The following is a 23503-nucleotide window of genomic DNA, read 5'->3' on the forward strand; positions in this document are numbered from 1 at the left end:
GCCTGGTCTCCACCTTTATGAGTGTGGAGGAAGGAAGATTTACAAGAGCCTTTGCCTGATGTTACATGGAGTGTTGGGAGAACAGAGCCTCTGTGAATCCTGGTTTTGTGCCCTCTCTCCATCTGACACTGGCAGTGTCAGATGTGACACAGTGAGAGCTGTGCTTGGAAGGGGATTTGCCCCATCAAAGACACTTTCTTCAGCTGTTCCTGACTTTGGAAATGGGAAGATAAATCTGGGATCATGGTAGCTGTCAATGTCTCCATGTAAGTGTAAAGACCTTTACAGGGATGCCACCTACAAGCCCAGGTTGCTCAAAGTCCCATCCAACCTGGCCTTGATCACTGAGATTCAGTCTCGTAAGGCTTGCAGGTTGCAGCTGGGAAACACCTTCCACCTGAGCAAGACTCACCTGCCCAAAGCACCAGGGCACAGGGAAAAGTGCTCTGGGCTGTGCTGGGCTGGGACCAGGACCCAAGTATTGGGACCAAGCCCTTCTGTGTTCCTCCTGATATCTGCTGTTGTCCAGAGAGCACATTCCACTCCTCTGGTGATTTATCTCATTTCAAGTTGTCTAAAACAAAAATGGTTCCACTGGGGAGAATTCTGAGAAAGGAACGATGGTCTGGGACACCTTTCACAGGAGGAATGATTGTTTGGACAAAGGCTCCAAGTTGAGAAGAGATGGGAGGAAGGTATGCCATAGATCCTGGAAGATCATGTTTGCATGGTGAATGCAAAAAGAAGATTTTCCTTCGAAATACAAAAATTAGGGAGCATCAAATAAAGTTTACAGAGACCAGGCTCAAAGATAAAAAGAGTTTGCACAATCTGGCGTCTGTGCTGTTCCTTATGGCAGAACCCCATGGATTCTCAAAGTATTGGGTTAAAAAAAACATTTGGACAAGTTTCATTTACAAAAAGCCTCTAAAAACTATAAAGCATGTATGTGAAAGGAAAAAGAAAACTACCCCTTTTTGGCTCTAGTGGTTCTTGAGCTGCAAATTAATAGTTTCTGGGGGAACATTGCAGAGTAATGCCACTACATCTGCTTTTATAGTGCTCCTTGGGAATCCTCTGTCAAAGAAATATAGTGGATGGGGAGCCCACAGGCTGGATCCAGTGTGGGCTCTTCACTCACTGAAAAGTTGTTCATGCCCAGAGATCCTCCTTCTAAGAATTCTGAGATATCAGCCTCACTGCACTTCTTAGTTATCTTGGAGAAGATAAAGTGTCAGCACAACATTTTAGTACAACTCCCATGTGTCATGTGGGCCAAGGGAAATACAACAAAACCTGTTCTCTTCTTTTTTCATTGAAAATATTTTTATTCCAGCAGATACAGAGAGGAGCTTAATGGGATTTCTTGCAGGTTCTGTATCAGATTTCCTGAAAGCCATTAGGGAATTGCCACAAAGATATCGATCAGCTGGATCTCTGCTAGAAAAGCTGGGGTTTGTATGTGGGTTCCTGATTTCCAGAGCTGACCCATGCCTTTGTTGGGGTGAGGCTTGCTTTGTAAGTCAGTTTTCTATGTGCCTGGCGTGTGTTGGTGTACAGGAGTTTGAATTCATGCCAACAGGAGAGGCTGGGAGAAGAAAATGCTTTGCCTCTTGGTGGCATCGAGTTCCCAGCACAGGCAAAGCTCCCCCTGAGCTCAGTGGGCTCAAACAGCTTCACAATAATTGTGGTGCTGGAAGGGAAGGGGGAGCACCCACACACCACACCACCTCTCATCACCAGAGGTGAGGTGGGGTGAGGCTGGGGGGACAGACAGACCTCCTGCACTTGGACAGAGGAGTCCAGCACGTGTGTGCTGAGGTGAGGTGGTGGAAGGAGCCCTGCAAGCCCAGCTGGAGCACATCAGAGTGCTGCCTCCCCCACGTCTGAGCCTCTGGGTGTTTTCCAGCATCAGTGGAGGTTGCTGTTACGTTGTGATACCCCAGCTATTTCTGTCCTGCTTCCTCTCATCCCTCAGCTTTGCTGGATCAGTGCCATCAAGGCCAGCAGATTTACCCTGGGCTGAGATGAGCTCCAGAAACCACACACACACACACACACACACACAGGGTTTGTCTCTCATACAGCCCACACAAGGTTTTGGTCTGGAGAAACAAAGGAGTGGTCATTTCATCTGTACTTTCTGTGTAAGAGCCTTCCTCAAGTCAAGTCTACTGAAAGTCCGCGTGAGTTCTCCATGGCTGGAAAAAGACTTCTAAGATCTTGGCCAAATGATGAAGTGAAGCAGGACTGCAGTTGATTCAGATTAATTGTAACAATACATATTAGGGTGGTGGGTAACAGAAGGTGAAAGCTGTTAGGGCAGCCTTATTGCTCCTAAAAAAACCCCTCTAGATCTCCCCCAATGCCCTGTTATATCTGCTTTTCTCCCAGGGCACACTACTCTTCAGAGTAGCAAACCAGGTCCTGTCCTCCCAGCCCTGAGCTCAGCAGTCAGGGAAGATATTGAGTAAACAGGAGCAAAATTCAAGCTTTTCAGGTGGAGCTGTGATGTTGACCTCAGCAGGGAAATGAGACCTGTCTCCAGAAACCACCGATTTCTGAATTGTAGCTAGGAGCAAATGGCAACTATCAGCAGCCACCCCTTTCTTTGTTTGGGTATCCCAAAGTACTGCAAAGAAGGGTAGGAACAGAGCAGTTGTTAATGCTGGAATCATTTAAGGATCTGATTAAAGCTGGCTTTCTCATCTAGGCTGATTTCCATAGGAAACAAGGCTTGTGTGGCCACTCTGCTTGTCCCTTTAGATGTGTCACCTAATCACAGTAGTTTGATGAGCAAGTTCACTTCAAATTTCAGCTGCAACAAGGAAACAAAGTTCCTAGACACTTCCTGAAATGACACAGGTGAGCATGGGAGAAATCTGGTGCCCTGCAGCATGATGCCACTGCCTGTTGGCCATCTCAGGTGGGGTGAGAAAGTTATTATGGATGCCCCACCTGCAGCAAAGTCTTCTTAGGAGGGGCTACACCCTACTGGCCATCTAGAAATCTTATTATTTGGAATTTTGTCATTGTAAATGAGGCTTTTGTTAACACTGCTCCTCACAGATGAAATTCTATCTATTTCTGGCTCTGCGGTTGGCTAGGTGGGAACTTGGCATGGAGCAAAGCTGTTTTACTTCCTGGAGACTCCAGTCCTTTTGTCCATCCAAGCTGTTTCAGGATGCAGTGACTTCGACTTTATGCCTATGCAGCACCTAACATATAAAATCATAGAATGGTTTGGGTTGAAAGAGACCTTTTAGATTATCTCGTTCCAGCTCCCTGTCATGGGCAGGGTCACCTTCCATTCCACCAGGTTGTTCAAAGCCCCATCCATCCTGACCTTGAACACTTCCAGGGATGGAGCATCCGCAGTTTCTCTTTGCAGCCTGTGGCAGGTCTGACCACCCTCTCAGTTTCCTCCTAATATCAATTCTAAATCTACCTTGTTATGTGCCCTTTAGTCTAACTCTGACCTATACGAGTGACTTCAGCCCAGCCAGATGATGCCCTTTGGAGCAGAGCATCCCATGCACTGAATAACACCCAGCAGGAGAGCAGTAGATCAGCAGCAAGCAGCTCCTGTGACTCAGAATCCCTGGCTGAAAAATGAATATGACTTTTTGCATGTGCAGCCAATGAGTCAGGGAGTGTCTGTCCCCCTCTCATCTGGACTATTACAGGGCTGATGTCTCCCAGCACTGCCTGATACTGCCCTGAGGGGTGTGATGGTGATTGCACCAAAGGCATCCTGAAAGGGCAGAGCAGAGTCTCCACTTAATTTTACAGTCCCTGTTCAAGCAAAACAATCTCAGGAGTCAGCAGGAGTCTCAGCATAAGAAGCAGGGTTGGTATCTTATGGTTTGAACCCACTTAATCCTAGCAACCCTTGCATTTGGAGGCTGACCCCAGTCTCTTGAAGGGCCACCCTGAGTTTCTCCAGGACCATGTAAAATAAGAGGATAGTGTTAGGGCAGGCAGAAGGAGGATTTCACTAAAAATCCCAGCAAAGGGGTTCCTGCTGAGACAAAAGCCCTCACAGGATTACAACAGCTTGCAGAAGTCTTGCTCCAGCCGGCATTAGTAGCACCAAAAGGAGAGAGCCAAGGCCAGATCATTGGGGACCTACAAGAGGAGAGGTGAGACAGCTGCTTATTATGCCAATTTAAGGATAGAGAAGAATAGAGGAGCTGCCTTTAATAAAGACATTCTGATCTGGAGTCAAAGGAGTCAAAGGCATAGACTTGGGTGCCCTGGTTCTACTGCATGACCTTGGGGAAAGTGACATCCTAACTCTATGCCTCAGTTTCCCTGTGTGAAATGAGGATAGCATTAGCCCCTCCTCCATAAATAGGCTGGGATTCCAGAAGGAATAACACAGGATAGTATCTTGCTAGAGTTGTTGGTAAAACAGTGTCTGCAGTAAATACTCCCTTTAGAAAGCATTTCTATAGGTAAAAAACAGAAGTGGGTTAGTAATTAATTTACTGAGCTGAGCTAAGTTCAGTAAATTACCTCTGCCATGTATTGTCTGGGTGGTGGAGGATTATCTAGAGACTGTTGTAAAATGGAGCACCTTTCCTTAGACTTCTGGTTCCCAAGCCTTTGCAGCAGGCTGCCCAGATAAGCTGTGGATGCCCTATGCCAGTTGGATGGCTCTATTTGAGCAACCTGATCTAGTGGAAATGCTCCCTGCCCATACCAGAGGGGTTGGGAAAGATAACGTTTAAGCTTCCTGACAACCCAAATCTTTCTAGGATTCTATGACCTTTACAGAGTTGTTTTCAGGTAACAGACAGAGTCTTTGTAGGTGCCTGAGCAATACAGCCAAAGGGTTGCACATGCATCTCTAAGTTCAGGGCTAATGTCTGTGGTTCCACTGCAGGGCTCGCACAGCCTGGGTGGCTCACAAGGTTGTAGCCTCCTGAACCTGGCCCAATACAGGATGTACCATGCATAAATCTCCTCCCAAATCCAAGCATGCAGTGTGAAACACGTCAGGCTGAAGTCAACCACCACGTCTGTGTGTGTCGTTTGCTCTATAAACAGCAGGGATTTACCAGCCCATGAAGGAGCAGGTCCATGGTGGCCCCACTGGCACTTGCTGGTCTGTACAGTCCAGGCTGGTTGGGCTTCTCTGAATCACAGGTAGGCAGGTCCTGAGCTCTGGTCTTGGCTCAGTGCTGTTCAGACATCTCAATTTGCTCGGGACAAGCAAGAGGGCTTCCAGTACAGCCCAGCCCTGTGCTGCTCCAAGGAGGAGAATCTTGGGAGCATGTTCATGTCTCAAATCACCCCATGTTTCAAACAAAGCCTTTACTCCTGATTTGTTCTTGTCATGTGCTGGGCCCTGTGTGTAGGGGCAAGACTTGGGAGTTCATGTGCAGGTAAAGAGGAGATGAAAACACTTGCAAACACCACTCAGCCAGCCTGCAAGTGCAGCATTTTCCCTAGGTCAGCTCAGCCTGCTGCGTCTGGATTATGCTGAAATTACACCTGACCTCCTTGCAAAAGGATACTTTATTTGATTAATTATTGTGGCAGTTGAAAAATCCTCAGTGGGCGGTGGAGGCTGGTGCACAAAAGGAAATTGCCCTCCTCGGGGGGCTGTGCTGAGTGCTCTGCGCTGATCGGGATCGGATGCCGCCGTGGTCCATTGTTCTGCCGGGGCTGTGTGAAAGCTCAGCGAGGGAGAAAAGGTCAGGTCTTTTGTTCAGCTCCTCTACCTGCTGGACTTTTCGGGGAGATTGAATGCAGGGCAAATCTATTGAACTTCCTGCTGAAGGCTTAAAAAATTGATGCCCGTTTCCTGACCGCTCTCAGGTGAACAGAGGCTACTACGTTATCAATTCTCTGACTTTCCAGAGGGGGGAGTTTTCGGTGATTTCCTGCTTTAATGTAGCATTTTGGCTGGGACTCCTTCAGTTGAGGTGTCTCTTTTCATGGCACTGCTTCCAAAGCCCTCCAAACAAGGTTTGGGGATTAAACCCTCAGAGTCAGCTAAGTGGTCTTTTTTCATGTTCACAGCTGCTCAGGGATGGGAGAAGGAAGGGGACACAAAAATGAAACCAGTCACCTCAGGCTTCTTCTGTAGTCTGTGGAGATAGATAATCCTGACAGATGGAATGAAATGGGCCTTGGAAGTGCTAGCGTGTCCTCATAGTCATGGAGGAGATCTTAGAGACTCTTAGAAACGTTCAGGTTGGAAAGGATCTCTAAGATGATCAATTCCAACCATTAACCCAGCACTGCCACATTCACCATTAAGCCATGTCCCTAAATGCTCTATCCACATGCCTTTGGAACACTTAAAGGGATGGTAATTCTACCACTGCCCTGGGTTTTCACTGAAAACCCTTTCAATGAATTTTTTTTCCTAATACTCAATTTAAACCTCCCCTGGTACAACTTGAGGCCATTTCCTCTTGCTTGTTACTAGGAAGAAGTGACCAACCCCTCACCTGGCTACAATGTCCCTTCAGGGAGCTGTAGGGAGAGATAAATTCACCCCTGAGCCTCCTGTCCTCCTGGCTAAACAGCCCCAGCTGCCTTGGCTGCTCCTTCTCAGACTTGTGCTCCAGATCCTTCACCCTTCCAATCTTTGTTGACTTGCTCAAACCCAGCGTCTGTATATAAACAGCTCAATCCCACTTTGGTTGTCAGATGGGACTTGGGGTATGAAAAGAAGAGGTTGAGAACCACAAAGACGCCTAAAGACAGCACTGTCATGGGAGAGGGAAGGATGGATGCTGATGTGAGGCATAAAGCCACAACAGAGAGATACACTAATGGGCTTCCATTCTAGGATTTGCATTCTTCTGCCTTACTCCATGGTCCCCCGGCTTGTGTGGATAAACTCAGTGACAAGTATTTGCTCCCAGCTCTCCTCTGAGCTGTGGCATGGCCAGGAGGAGGCAAGGAAATGTTCAGGCATTGCTTTCCCCCATCCCTAGGTAGTGAGTGCATCACAAAGCAGGCTCTTGGCTTTGAGGAAATTTGCTTCTGTCTTGAGTTCTGCTTAAAATCACATCCTGAGGTCCGCAGTGTTGTGGTGTTAGTTTTTTGAATTAGCTAGTTTATCACCTTTTGAGACATGGTATTGGCTTGGAGATTTGCCCTCTTGCACATAATAACAAAATCAATTCTGTTGGAAAAACCTCTGAGATCAAATCCAACCTGTGACTGAACACCACCATGTCAATAGACCACGGCACTGAGTGCCATATCCAGTCCTTCCTTAAGCACCTCTGGGGATGGTGACTCCACCACCTCCTTGGGCAGCCCATTCCAATGTCTAATTACCCTTTCTGTGAAGAAATTCTTCCTGATACCCAACCTGAACCTTTCCTGGCACAGTTTAACACTATGTCCCCTTGTCCTGCTGCTGTTTGCCTGGGAGAAGAAGCAGAGGGCCCACCTGGCTACATCTGAGGCAGTCATAGAGCAGAGCTCAGAATGCACCCCCAACATAGCTAAACACCCAGGGGGTGTCAGCCTCTGTAGGGAGCTGTCTGTACTGTCCTCAGCTGAAATATGAAAGAGTTTGGAGATTGTTAGGAGATTGGTAGTGACAAAGCAGAGGATCAGAGGGACCTCAGAGGTCCATGAAGACGCTCAGAGAACTGGAGCAACTCTCTATGACAGGCTGAGAGGAGAGATTTGGGTTTGTTCAGTCTGGAGAAGAGAAGGTTCTAGGGAGATGTTACAGCCCTTTCCAGTAATGAAAGGGGCTACAAGAGAGCTGGAGAGGGACTTTGGACAAAGGGATGTAGTGGTAGCACCAGGGGAAATGGCTTTAAGCTGAAGGAGATTATTTAGACAAGATAAGAGAGACGTTTCTAACAATGAGGATGGTAAGGCACTGGAACAGGCTGCCCAGAGAAGTGATCAATGCCCCATTGCTGCAAGTATTCGATGTCAAGTTGGATGGAGCTTTTAGCAGTCTGATCTAGTGGAAGGTGTCTCTGCCTGTGGCCAGGGGTTTGGACCAGATGACCTTTAAAGGTTCCTTCCATCTCAAACTATTTTGTGATTCTAAAAAAGCTCTGAGACCCTGCAGCTGGAGAATGACTCTCCATGGTCCTTTCACTGACCAGGGCAGTGCTTTGTAAAAGCAAACTGTATGGCACAGCCTGAAGCTGTCATCACAGGCTCTGATTAGTGCTGCAGCTCTTGCTGGAGGAAGGCACAGAGGATCACATTGCTTTCCTTTGCTGTCTTTTCAAACCCTTCACAGTCTCAGCAGAGATCGCCACCTCAGCATTTTATGGTGCCACATTTCACAGCTTGTGCAAATCAGCACAGTTTCAACCAAAGTCATTTTATCTCAATCATTTGATACTGCTGGGGATCTGGTGGTTGAGATTTTTAGCTGGGTGAAAAGAAACAACATTGTGTTTGCATTTTTAGCTGGTCCATAGTCAGCCTGAACAACGAGGAGAGCTCAGCACATGGTTTATAAGTGCTTGGTTTATTAGTGCTCAGCATATTTTTCGTATTGTTCATCTCTACCCAGGGTCTGTTGAAAATCATGCCCTATTTTTGGATACTGAAATCTTTGTCTGGAAGCGCTGCCCACTGCACAGCCCCTGAAGCTCGTCTGTCACTCATGTTGTGTCAATGACACCCTGTTTATTGGAGGCTTCAGTTACGAGCATCATTTCCCTGGGTTTCAGTTGCACTTGCAGAATGACAGGCTGCCATGTGCATTAGCCCCGCACTTTCTTCCTGGAGCTACTTGCAGGGAAGAAAAAAGCCCTAGTGTGCAGGAATGCAAAGCATCTGCGTATATAATGCAGCAAGGCTGCTCCTGTGCTGGGCTGTTTTGCTACAGAAAGCCACCTTGGCACCTGTGGTCTTCTCATCCTGTAGTTATTTGGCTAATTGATTAGCAGGTTCTCTGTGTTCTTTTGTGTAGAAAAGGTTGGTTTTACTCCAAGTAGCTGGGATTTTATGGGTTTGGAGATTCCAGATCTGTAGGATGGCTGGAACATCCCTTTTTTTGTAAAACACAAAACAAACAAACTAGCCAAACAAAACCCCACCACAATTAAAGGCTACCAGGTCTTCCCTGCGAACAGCATCCGCCCACATGAAGGAGAAGCCTGACAGGGAGTACCCTCAAATCTAATTAGCACCTAATCCTGTGCCTTTCATCACTGTAAGGCTGAGTGTTGCAGGAATAACTAGAGAAAAAGCTGCACATCTCCTGAAAGAGCCCTTGCAGGCTGTTGTTCAGTTGCACAGTAATGCACACCAAGGAGCCCTTTTGAGAATCCAGGGATTCCCAAGGGCTCTTTACCCACCCTGCTATCAGGTTTACCTTTACATGTCAGCTTGCAGCTCTGCAAGAATTTGTCTTTTTCCCTCAGTTGTCCGTGAAGATTGATCTGCAGCTGACAGGGAGGTAATTCTTCACACCAAAACACACCTCTTGTTCAAGCAGCTATTCCTCTCCTGAGACCAGCATTCACTGGAAATCTGGTAACCACTCAAGTTCCAATGCAAAAGCCGTAGGAGAGGCTTTTCTTGACCGTCAGTGAATTTGGGTCAGAGCTTTTCCAGGAAAACAGGCTCTGTGCTGCTCACTGTGCAGGCAGAGCCCGCAGGCAGGCTGTGTCATGGATGCACCGCTCACATGAGCAATGGTAATTCCAATGTTTTCTGCAGCTTATTGCTGCTGTGACCCGCCTTGCTGAGGTGAGAGCTTCCTGGCATTCCTCACGTCATTTGTCAGCATGACCCCAAGCTGATCCGTCTGTGCGGAGGCGGCAATTACGGCGTAAATAAGGGAACTTTCTCAGCACACGTGGCCAGGTGGTGCTTGACGTGTCCCCACATCCCCGCCACGAGAGTCTTGTACTGTTTGCTCACTGGCAAAAGCTCAGGATGGTGCTGTCCTGTGTGTAAACAAAACCCACTGAATGCTCTGGGTGAATTCCCATTGCTTTTTATTGCCCTCCAGGCAATATCATTGCTTTCCGTGGGAATGCATCTTTTCTCCACATTAAAGGAGATAGTGTGGGTAACAGAAAGGGTAACAAAGCCAGAAGGCTGGATTTTATTTTTCTTGAGGAGTTAGAAATTACCATTTCTTCCTGCAAGGATGAAGATACTGGTGCCACAGGAAAGGAAGGTGCAAATGAATGGCTGCTACTGTCACTTCACTCCAAAGCTCAGATTGGAGAAATGGGGAACATCATAGAGTCATGGATTGGGTTGGGTTGCAAAGGACCTTAAAGATCATCTAGTTTCAATCCCTTTGCCAAGGGCAGGGACACCATTCACTAGACCAGACAAAACCCTCCACGTGGGCCCATCGCTGTGGTCAGTTGTAGTTGGTAAGCTGTGACTGCCTCAGGTGAGAAGCTGAAGGCAAATACAGAGGATGAGACCCTAGGAGAAGAGACTTAGATAATTTTTAACACTAAGGATTGTTTGAGCTGGAGCTAATTACCTAGAGAAGCAGTGGGTTGTCTCTGTTGAGAGCCAGCAGGGAAGATTCCTGTTAGTCAAGAAGAAGATGAATGGCTGCCATCTTCAGACTGAGGTCTTCTGACCTGAAAGCCCTGCTTCCCATCCAGGGCTCCAGGAAGAATGCAAGAATACAAACTGTCATAGCTTCCCAACCATGCCAGCTTCCAGATGGACAAAGACTAGGATGAGTAGTATGTAGGGACATTGCTTTCCTCCTTTCTGCTCACTGTCTCCCACAGTTAGAGATCCCAAGGACTGGCCGGGTTTGTCAGCTTAATCAGCAATCGAGAGCCATTGTTTTCCTTCCTGATTGTAATCCTGGTTTTGGTGAGGACAAAGGTGCTTGTCTCTGAGGGTGTAGGTCTGACCTTTTTATTCACCATTTCTCAGATGAACAGTAAAATACGCTGGAAAATCCTTAATCCTTTTCAGATCCCTTGCAGGAGGGCAGGAGGTGAAAGCAGCAGTGTGCAGAGAGCACTGAGGTGTTAAATCTCTTTGTGCAGCTAAGGTGACACATGCTTCTGCCAGTCAAGTGAAGCAGACACAAGCTGAATGAAATTCTGGATTTTTTACAATTTAAAGTGCACAAGGTGTTCTCCAAAATACAGGCTCTACACCAAGTTGGGTACAGCTGGGGACAGGCATTGAATTTGAATGCACACACCCATAAATTAATTATTCTCTTTTTTCACTGCACTTCCATTTAGGAAAATAACTTAGGGTGCAGAACTTCAGGAGAAAGGAATAGATTTTACATTTAGAGTGAAATGCCTGAATTTCTTCTGACCAATGCTTAATAAGCATGTGCTCTGGAGGATTAGCACAGTGGAGTGATCCCCCAGGAAGTATGGCCAGTCATGTGGTTGGACTCCGGTGCTGAAGTGCCAACAAGGGGCACAGAAGTGCCAGTGGAAGAGATTAGAGCAGCAGCTCCCCTTCTTAGCAATTGCAGGGTAATGGCTTTGTCCAGGTTCCTCAGACTTTCCCCCTGCAGAGTCAAACTCTGTCGGGTTCCTTTTGTACTGAGCATCACTTCAGAGCCGGGAAAGCCACGGTGGAGATCTCTGTGGTGCTCATGGAGCTCATACTGAAGCACTCCTTGGCTTCTGTTGACCACAGCTTACAAGCATGTATAGTCCTGTGTCACACATCACTCTGCATCCAGATGTAGTTTAAAGCCCCTTCAGCCTCACCCCACTGCCTCCCTCAGATGCTCACTTCAGATGATGCTCAACCAGTGATGGCCAGAAAGCTGCAAAATGAGGCATATTTACAAAAAATACACTTCCCAGAGGGTTCTCTCTGTACCCCTGCGTTACATATGAGTGATTTGGGAGAGGTGCTGGGTATGTTTTGTTTAGCCCAGCTCATTTCCCAGACCATCTGTAGAGCTTCTCACAGGATTGGGATTGAAGTGCCCTACACTCACCTGGCAGTGAGGGTCAGAGGGTCCAGATGGCTGTTTTGTTCCACCAGGGCCCTCATGAATTAGTAGGCAGCTGATCTCTCTGGTGCTCAGACAAGCCCAATCCTTCTTACTGATCTCTTTGGGAAGAACAGGCAGGGGAGTCTGCCCCTTCTCCTTTGGGGTGCTCCCTTCTGAGCAAGCCATAGGGAAAGCTGGCTGTCAGTTGTCCACAAACCATCTTGCAAAGGCATCATGAAGGGACTGACAATGCACTGAACAAGATTAAGCTGAGGCTACACCTTCAGAAAATAAAAATAACCCACAAAAGAATCAGGGCACCAAAGTCCTGTTTAAAATCAGAGTGGATTTAGTATGTAAATACTCTTCCAAACCTGGCACAAGTTTTGGAAGATTATTCAGCATCACCACAGGCCAGGCTAAGCAGGATGCCAACACACCAGGTTGTTTTAATGCTGGGAACCCAGAGAACCATGGAAAAGGGCTTTGTTTCAGCAGCAGCAGGGTAGAAACACTTCTGAGGTGTGAACTTGTGGCTTTAGCCCAACCTGTTGGAACAGATGTCCCATGCACGGTTTTTGCAATGTGGACACCCAGTGGGGCCAGCTCACCTAGGTCACTTGGCTGATTAGCATAAAATTTATGTCTGGGATACTTAGGAGCTCCCTTGTTGGGCAAGATCTCTGTTTTTCAGAGAGGAAAGGAACTACTAGATGGCTTGTCCATAGCAGATATCCTTCAGCCAGAAAACTCCAACTGCTATCCAGCTACCCACCCCAGTGTCCAACACTGACCCATGATCATCTTGTACAGACCTCTGAAGAACCTCCCCCAGTGCCTGCTCCGAGCCTGGCTAAGATTTCACTGACTATTCCCAGTGGAACAGACTCTTCAGCGTCCCTAGGCAGTCTGCCTCAGGGCTCACTACTTGGCAGGGTTAGAAAGTTATTTTCAATCCATGTGAATTAAAGAGAAGAGTAATAATTTAAAGTGCTACAGAGAAGGTTCAATCTTAGAATTAGGAAAAGTGCCTGACAGCCTTTCAGTTATTAAAGTGTGCACGTGATTTTCCACCATTCATCTGCCTTCTAGGAAAAGCAAAATCAATTCATTAAGTATGGTCTGTGGCCAGAGTTTGCCTAGTGAGTATTTCCTAAAGAACAGTGATGCCTTGGCTGCACTTAGGACACCAGTTAATTTCCTAGGCAATGCAGAGTGTTTGTGGATCATGTAGATGCTTTTAGCAGATGGATATTTTCATTAAGGTGGTTGAAGGCACTTGGATGGCAAAAGCCTACGAATTTCAGTGGGGTTAGTTATCTACTTCGTATGTGTGGTCTGTGCAAATGTAGAGGTGGTGCAGGCAGCCTGGTGAGGAAAAGGGAAAGACTGGAAATTCTGCTGGACCTTTACAGTCTCTGCAGGAGTTGATGGAGATAAATCCTGCCTTTCTAGCTAGGATGGGAACACCTGTTTCCTACTGCACCTGAGAGGCCACAGAAAACTGAGCCAGCAGGATCAGCACCAAAGGCCAAGTCTCTGCCTTGCTGAATGGGATTCAAGCCGTTGCTGATGGTGGGGAAGAGAGATCACTTTCCTTGCCAGGAGGAAAGTGTGTATGGACACTGGCATGGGACATTATTGTACCTCTTTTCTTTGTGAGACTGAGTCTGTTTCTTTGGGACATTCCACCTGGAGACGATTGTGGGGAGGGTGGAAAGACTTCTTCCTCCCATGCCCCTGAGAAATGTTCGCTTTTTAGTGGGGAGAGCAAAAAAATGAAAATTATGTCTAAAACTTGAAACGCAGTACTTAAGTTTTTATGATGAGTCCAGATCATTTTGTGTCTGTGAATGGAAATATTTTGTGTCCTGCAAGATTATCCTTCAACAGCCTTCAATGTCCAGTGTCTGGGAATTGTGTCTCTGAGATCGAGTGCCTGTCCCCCTGCTTTTTAAGGCATGAGTGTTTTTACTATGCTGGAAAACGTTCCACACCATAAACACAGCTATTATTGATTGCCATGTAGCAAGGATGATTCAGAGATTAAAAGCTGCAGAAATTCAATTCTTTGAAAGCATTTTTCATTCATACAAACCCAACACACCTAATTTTGGGAGCCATGAAATGGCACTAGAGCAGCAAGCACAAACTCAGGAGCAGCATGGGACTTTCCAATGTAAATCCCACAAAGATACAATTTGCACAACAGCTGGAGCAGAGAGTGGAAATAGTCCATCCAATCCAGGTCTTAGTTTCAGGCTGTGCTAGGGGACTTGATATTTTCTTTTCTCTCTTGAAAGCAGTTTGGAGGGAATGGTGAAAACCCATCCAGCCATGTCACGTGTTAAGGACAGTACTCCCTGCCTCCAGGTGCTTTAGTTCATACCACAGGATCCAAAGACACATGTAATAAATCAGTATCAGTGTGTTTGCTGGGATAATCCTTGGATAACTTTCTAGGACTCAGTTTACAAAATATTACTTGCATAAGCGACCTGCAGTCCCAGTCTCATTCACCACAGTGCCAGCATTAATCTGGATGTATTTAGAGGATTGTCTCTCACTGTCTGGAATTATTATTACAAAAGCATTGGGAGTTTCAGTGCTACTAGCTGTCTTCCACACCTGGGGCTGTGGAAGTGCTGTAGGGTTGGGACAGTCCCTGAGCTGGGTCTCTTGAGTCAGGGGGAGAGTCATTAATTGCTGGCTTGTTTTGATTTAGGTCCATTCCTGGTGATTGCTGATGTGTTTAAACAGGAACCATGGTCATTCTACGACAGGTAAGTGAATCATTCCTGTCTTCAGCTTCTCTAGTTTTACTCCATCACCACAGGCACTAATAAAAATATATTTTTGGAGGGAACGGGTCAAGTCAGGTTATTTTTGTCCTTTCTTATTTCCCTAAAAGGACTGTTACAAGATGCAGAGATACTCATTAGCCTTAATCCTTGATTGGCTTAGAGGAAATCATTACTCTGTGTGTGTAGTCCAGATTAACCTCGCACAATGTTCCACTTCTATTTTCTCATCTGGGATGGCCCAAAAGCTGCATGTGAATCCTGGACATGCAGGAGAATAAAACAACTTACTTAAAATAGGATCTAGTCAAAAATTGATTTTTGATTTCCAGGAATAATTCTGCTTTGGTTGTGTAAAAATAAAGGTTTCTTGCACATTTAAAAGAAATTGAAGGATGGAGCACCTCTGATTTGAAGACAGTCTGGGAAAGTTGGGGTTTAGAAGGAGAGGAGAAGGCTCCAGAAAGACTTTATATCACCTTTCAGTACCTAAAGGGAGCTTCTAATAAAGGAGAGCAACTTTTATATTGGCCCGCAGTGATGGGACAAGGGAAGTCCTTTTAAACTAAGAGAGGACAGGCTTAGATGACATAAATTCAAAGAAATTCTTTCCTGTGAGAGTGGAGAGGCACTGGCACAGGTTGCCCAGAGAAGCTGCCCCATGCCTGGAAATTCAAAGGAAGGTTGGATGTTGAGCAGTCTGGTCTAGTGGGAGGTGTCCCTGCCCATGGCAGGGGATTTGGAACACGAAGATCCTTGAAGTCCTTTCAGACCCAAACCATTCTGTGATTCTATCAATTGAATAATTAGGTTGTGTAGCAGGTCTCATGTAGATTCTGCAATAATTTAGGGCTTCATGTTGTAGTGTTTTCCCTTTGTCTGGGGATAACATGTCTCACTCTCAGCTTCTGATTGCCATGTCTCTCCTGGGGAGGACTGGCTGGGTTGGGGCTGCAGAGACTCAAGTATATTTGTCAACGTCAAACATTGATGCAATGGAGCAAATCTACCCAAGAATTTTGTTTGAATTCAGTGTCTTGCTTGGTAAATCTGCTTTTGTCCAGCAGGAAGCACTGGACATTTGAAGGAACTCACATAGCTTCAGTTTGCAGCAGTGACACAAAGTGCTGAGGTTGGCTTTGAGTGGAAGGAATGCCAGAGATCTTGTGGAGCAGCTGAAATGCTTTTTATAGTGTTTTCCCAACCTGATGGAACCTGAGCCCAACAAAATCAGGCTGTAATTTGGTAGGGGTGTTTAGAAGCTTGGTCCTCCTTCCAAAGGCTCCAAGGCGTTGGCCCCGTGCACAAACTGGCTGATGCAGTTAGTGGTGCCAAGGAAAATGGGTGTGGAAATTAAAACAAATCAGGCAAAAACGTCAGAATAGCAGTTGAGAAATACCCTGTTACAGCTCTGTCTAGGATGGTATCACTCCAGGCTGCCTGTCATGTCTCTCTCTGGGGTTTGCCCCTCTGTGGTTCAGCTGCTGGATCATAGTCTTCTCTACCAGTCTGAATTCTGCAGAGCTTTAATCAAACTGAGCACCTTGCTCATTATCTAAAAACAAAGTGTCTTGTCCAGGCAAGGTTGTAGCATGCTTCTGAATAATTCTGGGAACTCTCCCAGTGAGCTCAGATGCCAGGCATTGCTCAGAAATATCAGAGAAATAGGTTTGTGTTGAATTTATTGGTTACTGCAAACATTTTTGCAGCATGGATAAGGTGAGCAAGGACCCCTCGGTAATGAAGTAAGGTTACCCAGTTGTTAGCAGGTACAGGCCCTTTCTGAAGTCACTTCACACCAGTTTGTCCCATCAAAAGGTCCTTTCTGAGTCACATAGGCAACACTTTGCTCTCTATTGCCCTAAATACTGCTCTTTATGTGATCCTTAATTACAAATAGCAGCAATATTTGTATTTTGCCTCCTTCAGTTTTGTTGTAAGATTTTGGAAATACATCTATGTGGTTCACGACCTGTATTACTTTCCAAGGAGCTTTCTCTTTGTCTTTTTTTTCCTCTCGTTCTTGAATATGCACAACATGCTTGCAGTCCTGCCATCCTACCCCTTTTTCCCCTGAAAACTTTCTCCAGCAAGGTGAAACAAAACACCAGATCATCACTTGGAATAGATGAGCACAGAGCATTTGGCCCTTACTGCTTGGTTTCCACCCAGCTATAAATCCAGGAATTTTGAAGATGAGCCTGTGGCACTGTTTCTCTTCCATCCTCCCATCAGAACAATTCCTATCAGGAACTCTCTTAGGGAGAGCTGAGCACCGAGGGCAGCACACAACTCCAGCGAGGAGGAGAAAGCACACAGAGCTTTCTGCTTTGCCCTGTGTCTTCCACCCAGTAATCCGAAAGAAAAGCCAATATTGTTCCCCAGCAGGGGCCTGCAGGGAGCCAAACTTATCAGCTTTAGTCGCTGGCAAATTACTCGTGGCAAGTCCATTTCCATGCACAAAGACAGGGAAGATGGAAAAGGAGGGCTGCCTGAATTCCTGCCTTGGCAGCCTGACAAGTTAGTTTGGCTCCACAGCACAGCAGCAGCTCATTCATGCACGTTCCCTCTATTACTTAATGTAGAGATGTTTTTGGAGCTGGACTGGAGACAGGGAGGGTGTGGTGGTCCTGCCTGGCCACAGCCTGGCCTGGAAAAGGGCTCTCCTGGTGGCAAGTGGCAACAGGCTGGTGCTGCCTGCATGGCTCTTGTTGCCAGATCCTTCTTCTCGCTCTTGTAGGCAACCCTCCTATAGCCCACTCTTAAATCCAAGGTGCTGCAAATTTGCTGTTTCTGGGCCATCCCAACAGAAATCAAACCAGCAGCACTTATCTGCTGGGGAATAAAACATGCTGCAAAATTTAAGTATTTTGTGGAGGACCGAGTTCTGCATCAGGAGTTGGACTGGATGATCCTTATGCAGGATATTCTGTGATCCTTCAAATCTCATCCATTAAGCTAGACTTTTCAGATTACTGTATCTGTGTTCCTGTAGGCACCTGACTGTGTCCAGACCACATGAAGAGCATTGCTGCTGTTGCAGGTTTCTCCCATTCTTAGTGTCCTCCTGACCTGCTCCTGCAGTTATAGGGAGAAGAGTGGAAATAGGAGCTAGGAGACCTAATCCAAGCAGATAAAGGAAAGCAAAGTTCAGCCAGCTATTAAGGTCCTGAGGGATCAAGCGCAGTGGATTCCTCACATTATAAAGTTCTTTTTAGTTCAACAGCAAAACAAGGAAGTTGTTCCAACTATTTTGAAACTTTGCAGGAGCCAAGGCTTGGTCAGAGACTTCAGCTCTGCTCTCCTGGTATGTCAGAGCTGCTGGGGAGGTGACTCCTGGGGGCAATGCCAAAGTTGTCTTGCTCCTATCCACTCTGCAATTCCTGTGACACTTGTGGCATTTCTTTGAATGTAAAGTCTGCAGTACAGCTTCAGCTTTAAACCCCACAAGGCCTACGTGAACAAGATGGTCCTTAATATCTTCATGTTTCTGGTTTTTGAGGATATTTATGGCTTCCTGCTCTAATGTCAGGAATAGCCTTTGGATGAAATTGTCCTTTCTCCTTCTTGCCATTTCTCGGTGTTTGGATAGAGAGTTACAGTTTACTTCCATACCCTTGGAATTGACCAAAATCCTACAAAACCCCCTGCCTTATAAAACAAACTCTGCAGTCCACCTGTGATGGCAGCAGCCCTTTCTTCACTATTCCAGCCTAATTTCTTCTTGTTAAGACCAGAATTGCACATTGCAATGCAGGTGAAGGGGATCTGTGCAGTAAATGAGCAGAAATAGATGTGACTGCAAGATGCTCCAGGGGATGTTTTCCTGTGCTGGGGGTAAGAATAGCAGAGACCAGGTTTTGAAATATTTCACAGAAATCTTCCACTTGGGCTGTGTGAGCGCTGGCTTTACCTGGAGCTGACATACACTGTTTTGAGCACACATTCAGCTTTGCCAAGTGATTTATTGTGCTGTGTATTTTGCTAGCAAGGAGGAAGGGGTGGGGGAGAAAAACAATGATTTTGTAGGTCTGCTTGGGGCTCATCTGTAATCATGTTATTATAAAAAGCAAAGTGTAACTCTGCTGTTTGGATTCTCTTTCTCATAAACACTGAATAATTTAAGTCTTCTCCCATTTATGCCTTGTATCTGTCTGATCTATGAGTCTGAGGCTTCCCTGGATAGCTGTAATGCAGCAGTGAAAAGTCCAGCACAAGCCAACCAAAGGGCACATTTGCATATAGATTGAAACATGAATCGTTGGGAGCCATTCATTAGTTGCAGTGCTCAAGACATTTGGCATTTTAACAGCTCTTTGCATCAAATCCTTTCCATCACATTTATGGGACAAGTAAAGTGCTGGGGTTGCTGTGTGCAGAAAATGAAGCTGTAGGCTAGGGAGATGTTCTTGCAGCGCTTTGGCTGTGGAATATAAATTGTGTGGTGTCAAATAAAGGCAGAGCAAGCAATCTCAGCCCTGGCATGGAGATACCTTCTGAGGGAACCTGCCTGAAATGCACGCATTCCTGATTCTTGATACCTCAGGCAAACCCCCAGGATCCATCTTCCCTGAAGTGTATGCACCGAAACCTTCATCTGTTTGAATTCAAGACAGAGAAGGCTTGGAGTGAGAGTTGTTGTATGTGCAGCTGAGTTTAGTATTGCTTTTTTAAGAGGCAGTAGCAAAATAGCCAGCCATTGGAATATTCATTTGAGGGTATAGGAAACTTCAAAGGGCTCAATAACAAATTTTACCTTGACGCAGTCTCGGGACCACATGTTTCCCCAGGGAGAGCTCTTGCAGAATAGCTCATATATCATCTTGTCTTACTTGTTGGTAACTTCTCCGTGACTGTCAGAGCCCTTAAAGATGCATTTAACTTGCTGAGACCTGTCATCTGCAGCAAGAAGAGAGGAATTCAGCTCCTCAAACTGTCCCTTTCTCTTAAACCCTCCAACTCATCATAGCCTCAAGTTGTGCCAGGGGAGTTGAGACTGGATATTAGGAAAAAATTTCCTCACCATAAGCACTGGAATAGGCTGCCCAGGTCAGTTATGGTGTCATCATCCCTGGAGGGATTTAAAAGATGTGGCACTTGGGGATGTGGTTTAGAGTGTAAGGTTAACGATTGGAGCTGATGATCTTAAGGGTCCTGTCCAACCTAAATGATTCTGTAACCTGACCCTGAAGAATTCTGACTGTATTTACATGTTTTCTGCACCAGCTGGTGGAGCTGGGGGCTGCTGGCCCATCTGTCAATCCCTTTTTCAGGAGGGAGGTTTGCAGAGGGAGATCAGAAATCCTTCACTCTCATCCAGCCAAATCTTATCCTGCTGCTAAGGATCAACACAAGTGTTGATTTCCCTTGGTCATCCAGCTGTGGAGCCTCTGATTACTGTTCTTAATGGGAGGAAGCATCTTCATCCCAGCTGAGAAAGCAGCAGAGCAAAGCACCTCCTGTTCCGTCCCATCCCATCCCATCCCATCCCATCCCATCCCATCCCATCCCATCCCATCCCATCCCATCCCATCCCATCCCATCCCATCCCATCCCATCCCATCCCATCCCATCCCATCCCATCCCATCCCATCCCATCCCATCTCCCTGCCCACATACACACCTGTCTCTGTCTGTCCTGCACTCTGTCCCAGATGTGTGAGACAGCTGTTATCTGGACAACCTTGTCCATAATTTCACAAAAATAATATAATTCACATGTACTTTTAAAAATCTTTTAAGTAAGTTATGATTTTTTCCCTGTTCTTTTTACTCAGGTCGGTTCTCAGGTGGGATATACATAGGGAGTGACAGTTGGAGGGGTTTGAGTAAAAGGTAGACATTTAAGGAAACATGTCTGTTGTCAGGAGTGTTTGTGATGTGACATCCTCAGTGGGACCATGCTTGCTGTCTTCTCCTGGTGCAAAAGGCTGTGTAGCAGGCTGGTGGCTGTCCCTGTTCAAAGCAACCTTCCTCTTCATCAAATTCTTCTTGCAATATTGGAAAACATTTGACAGCAAGGCATTAAAAAGGGACTCCTCAACATTTCATGGATTTGGGGTTACAGGCACTTCTGTGGAATGACTCTGATGTACACCACTGAAAGATTTGGCTCTTATGGTGTAAAATTCATTCCCTTTTCAAGACACATCATCACTTGCTAGCACAGAGAAGACTTGACAGCAATTTTCCTAAAGAAACCCCCTTAGCTCTGGCTTTTGCAATCAGGTTCAAGAGGCTGAGCACATCTCCTGGGGCCCAAGGGAAAAAAAAGCAATAACAGACCTTTTCAAATAGCTCAAATTGAAATATGGCATTTCTTTCTTGGGAGAAAGTTGGGATGGGGGTATAGAGAATATCTGTCAGGATGTCATTTCCTGGTCAATAAATAAAAGAGTTCCATTGAAATTAAAGGCTGAATTTGGAGACAGAATTCCAATAAGAACATCAAAATTATACTCTCCACGTCAGACTTCAGTGAAATGCAAGTGTTTTCCCTAAAGTCTTTGTTTTTCCTGTTGTGTTACAGGTTTTGGTGAAATGATAATCTCTTCGGAAAATTTATAGTGAGAATTTTTGAAGAGTAAATCTATTTTGAGTTGGTTCATAAATGTAGCCAAAATAGTCAACTAATTTAGATGTTGGCTTGAATTCACATAAGGGGACTTCTGAAAAAGAATTCATAATCTATTGAAGAGCAAAGAAAATTCAGTAGTGGGAGTGAAATAACCTGAGATAGGCCAGTGAGCCAGCTGCCAGTTCAGATACTTCTACTGGAGCTTTCAACAACGGGGGAATGAGATGAGTAAGTGTGGACTGAGACTTGGGAATTGGTATTCTGATACTTTAGCATTTCCATTTTGCTACTCCTGGATATATTTACAGATACTGCTTTAGTGGTCAGCAGTACTGCCCAGCTTGGGCAGGGGTTGTGCATCAGTGTTGCAGTGAAAGGGAATTGTCCTTTCCCTGTTGGCCCCACCCTCATGGATAAGTTTTCCTGGGAAGGTGATGGTGGATCAGTCCTTTTCTTCTCTGCTTCTCAAATCCGCCCTGTCTGGGAGGTGGCACAAGGGAGGTGGCTTTGGCAAAGGAAACCAGCTGCTTTCTTGCACTGGGCAAAGGTCAGTCTAAAAGTTTACAAGGATTTAATCTTCCTTAAGGCAGTTTTTGTGAAAGGCAAAAACTTCACCAGCTGTAAATTATAAGAACTTCTGTTCCTGAACAGAAACAATTATAAAATTCTTAAGAGAATTACAGTGGGCTGAAGTTGGGAAGGTATATCAAATGTTCAGATTTGTTCAGACCCAGGTCTGTCCCACTTGGCATTCTGTATCCAAAATTACTGTAGCTGGACACCAAGGGACTAGTAAGCATACAATGTTACTTCCCCAAAATATTTTCCTAGCCATAAGCTAATTTCCTGGCCTTCACCTCTGACTTTTCAGCTCGGTTGTTTCCCAAGCCTGATGTGACTTATTCAGTTAGCAGTCCCTAGTGCATCTCCCTTCTGAGCACTTGTACAATTTCCTTACTCCTCATCCACCTCCATGGCCATTTTCTGAACCTACCCCCCAATGAGTTTGATATCCCCTTAGCTTTGGACCAGAAGAGTATTTTAAAGAAGTATCTCATCCAGCCTGTCTCACTCTGCCCTAGGCAACCTCATGGGCCACTGGAGAAAGCATGATGCTACCTACCCTAGATGGTCCTTTGGTGTGCCTTGACCTGGCACACCCATTTGCATGTCCTGCCTGAGGCAATGCCACTTGCATCCTGATAGTATTGCTCCCTCCCAGCTCTTCTGCCAAGAAGCAGATGTCCTTCATTCTTTCCTCAGAGCCACTTTAGCAGAGCCGAGGAGAAGAAGAGGTTGGCTTATCCTGTGCGCTGAAGAAGGAACCAAATGATGCTTGGTTTTAAGGTTAGGAAAAACCAAGCATCCACAGTGACTCAGAAGCCCATCATGACTCAGAAGCCTTTTGTGCAACCTGTGCAAATGCAATGTGAGTAATTTATGTGCATCCCCTACCACCCAGCCAGGCGTTTCATTGTCAGCACCATTGCTGGCAAATGACTCTTAAGGTCACTCACTGCATTTTCATGATCTACAAATCGTTGTGTGAGGGCATTTTACTGCCTCTTTACCCCATAAAATTGCTAGATTAGGTGTGAGACGAACAGGAAGTCTTTCCAATAACATAGATGCTGGAAATGAAACAACATTTGCCTCCAGCAAAATGCAGTGGGGGCATTAACCATATTTCCATGCTGATACTGTCAGCTAATTCCTGAAACATAGGCTTAATTAATATATCTATATGATAATGCTCTTGGCAGTCTCAAAATTAAAGCTGTATGGCAATTACTGAGTTTCTCAAAGCAAGTATAAAATTGATGAGTATTACTCACATGAATTAATTTCCCTGCACGTGATTTGGGTATGCACATGAGTACCCATTAGCTGCCAGTTTCTGAACAAGCCTCTATGCCATGCTAGGCTCCCTGAAAACCCCCCAATCAAACCAAAATTTTGGTCCCAGGAGTAACATTTAACAAAACTTATTTGTAATACAACCATTCTCAAAATGGGTTTTGGAGGCCATTTCCCCCTTGTGCAGCATATGCAGAATGGACTGTCCATGTAGTAAAATATCCATGAGGAATATAAGAAGTACCAAAACTACAGGAATTATTTGCTGAGCCAAAATGCCGAGCTTATTTCTTTTATGGTTTCAGTCTTATAGCTACTAGGGTTCAGAATGCCTGTATGAAAGTCTTACCACACTGGCAA

The 23503-nt window shown here is 45.8% G+C and overlaps 1 protein-coding gene across 1 annotated transcript in view; it reads left to right on the top strand.

The window, feature by feature from the left end:
- The first annotated feature begins 14628 nt into the window (after window positions 1–14628).
- The window catches only part of MYO7A (myosin VIIA), an 80431-nt gene continuing 71556 nt past the window's right edge, over window positions 14629–23503 (top strand). Inside the window, exon 1 of the mRNA XM_030234897.2 lies at window positions 14629–14691. Coding sequence (XP_030090757.1) covers window positions 14674–14691 — 18 coding nt within the window. The 5' untranslated portion in view covers window positions 14629–14673. The remainder of the gene's footprint in view (window positions 14692–23503) is intronic.

The sequence above is a fragment of the Serinus canaria genome, chromosome 1 (genome assembly GCF_022539315.1).
Source record: "Serinus canaria isolate serCan28SL12 chromosome 1, serCan2020, whole genome shotgun sequence".
NCBI classification, from domain to species: domain Eukaryota; kingdom Metazoa; phylum Chordata; class Aves; order Passeriformes; family Fringillidae; genus Serinus; species Serinus canaria.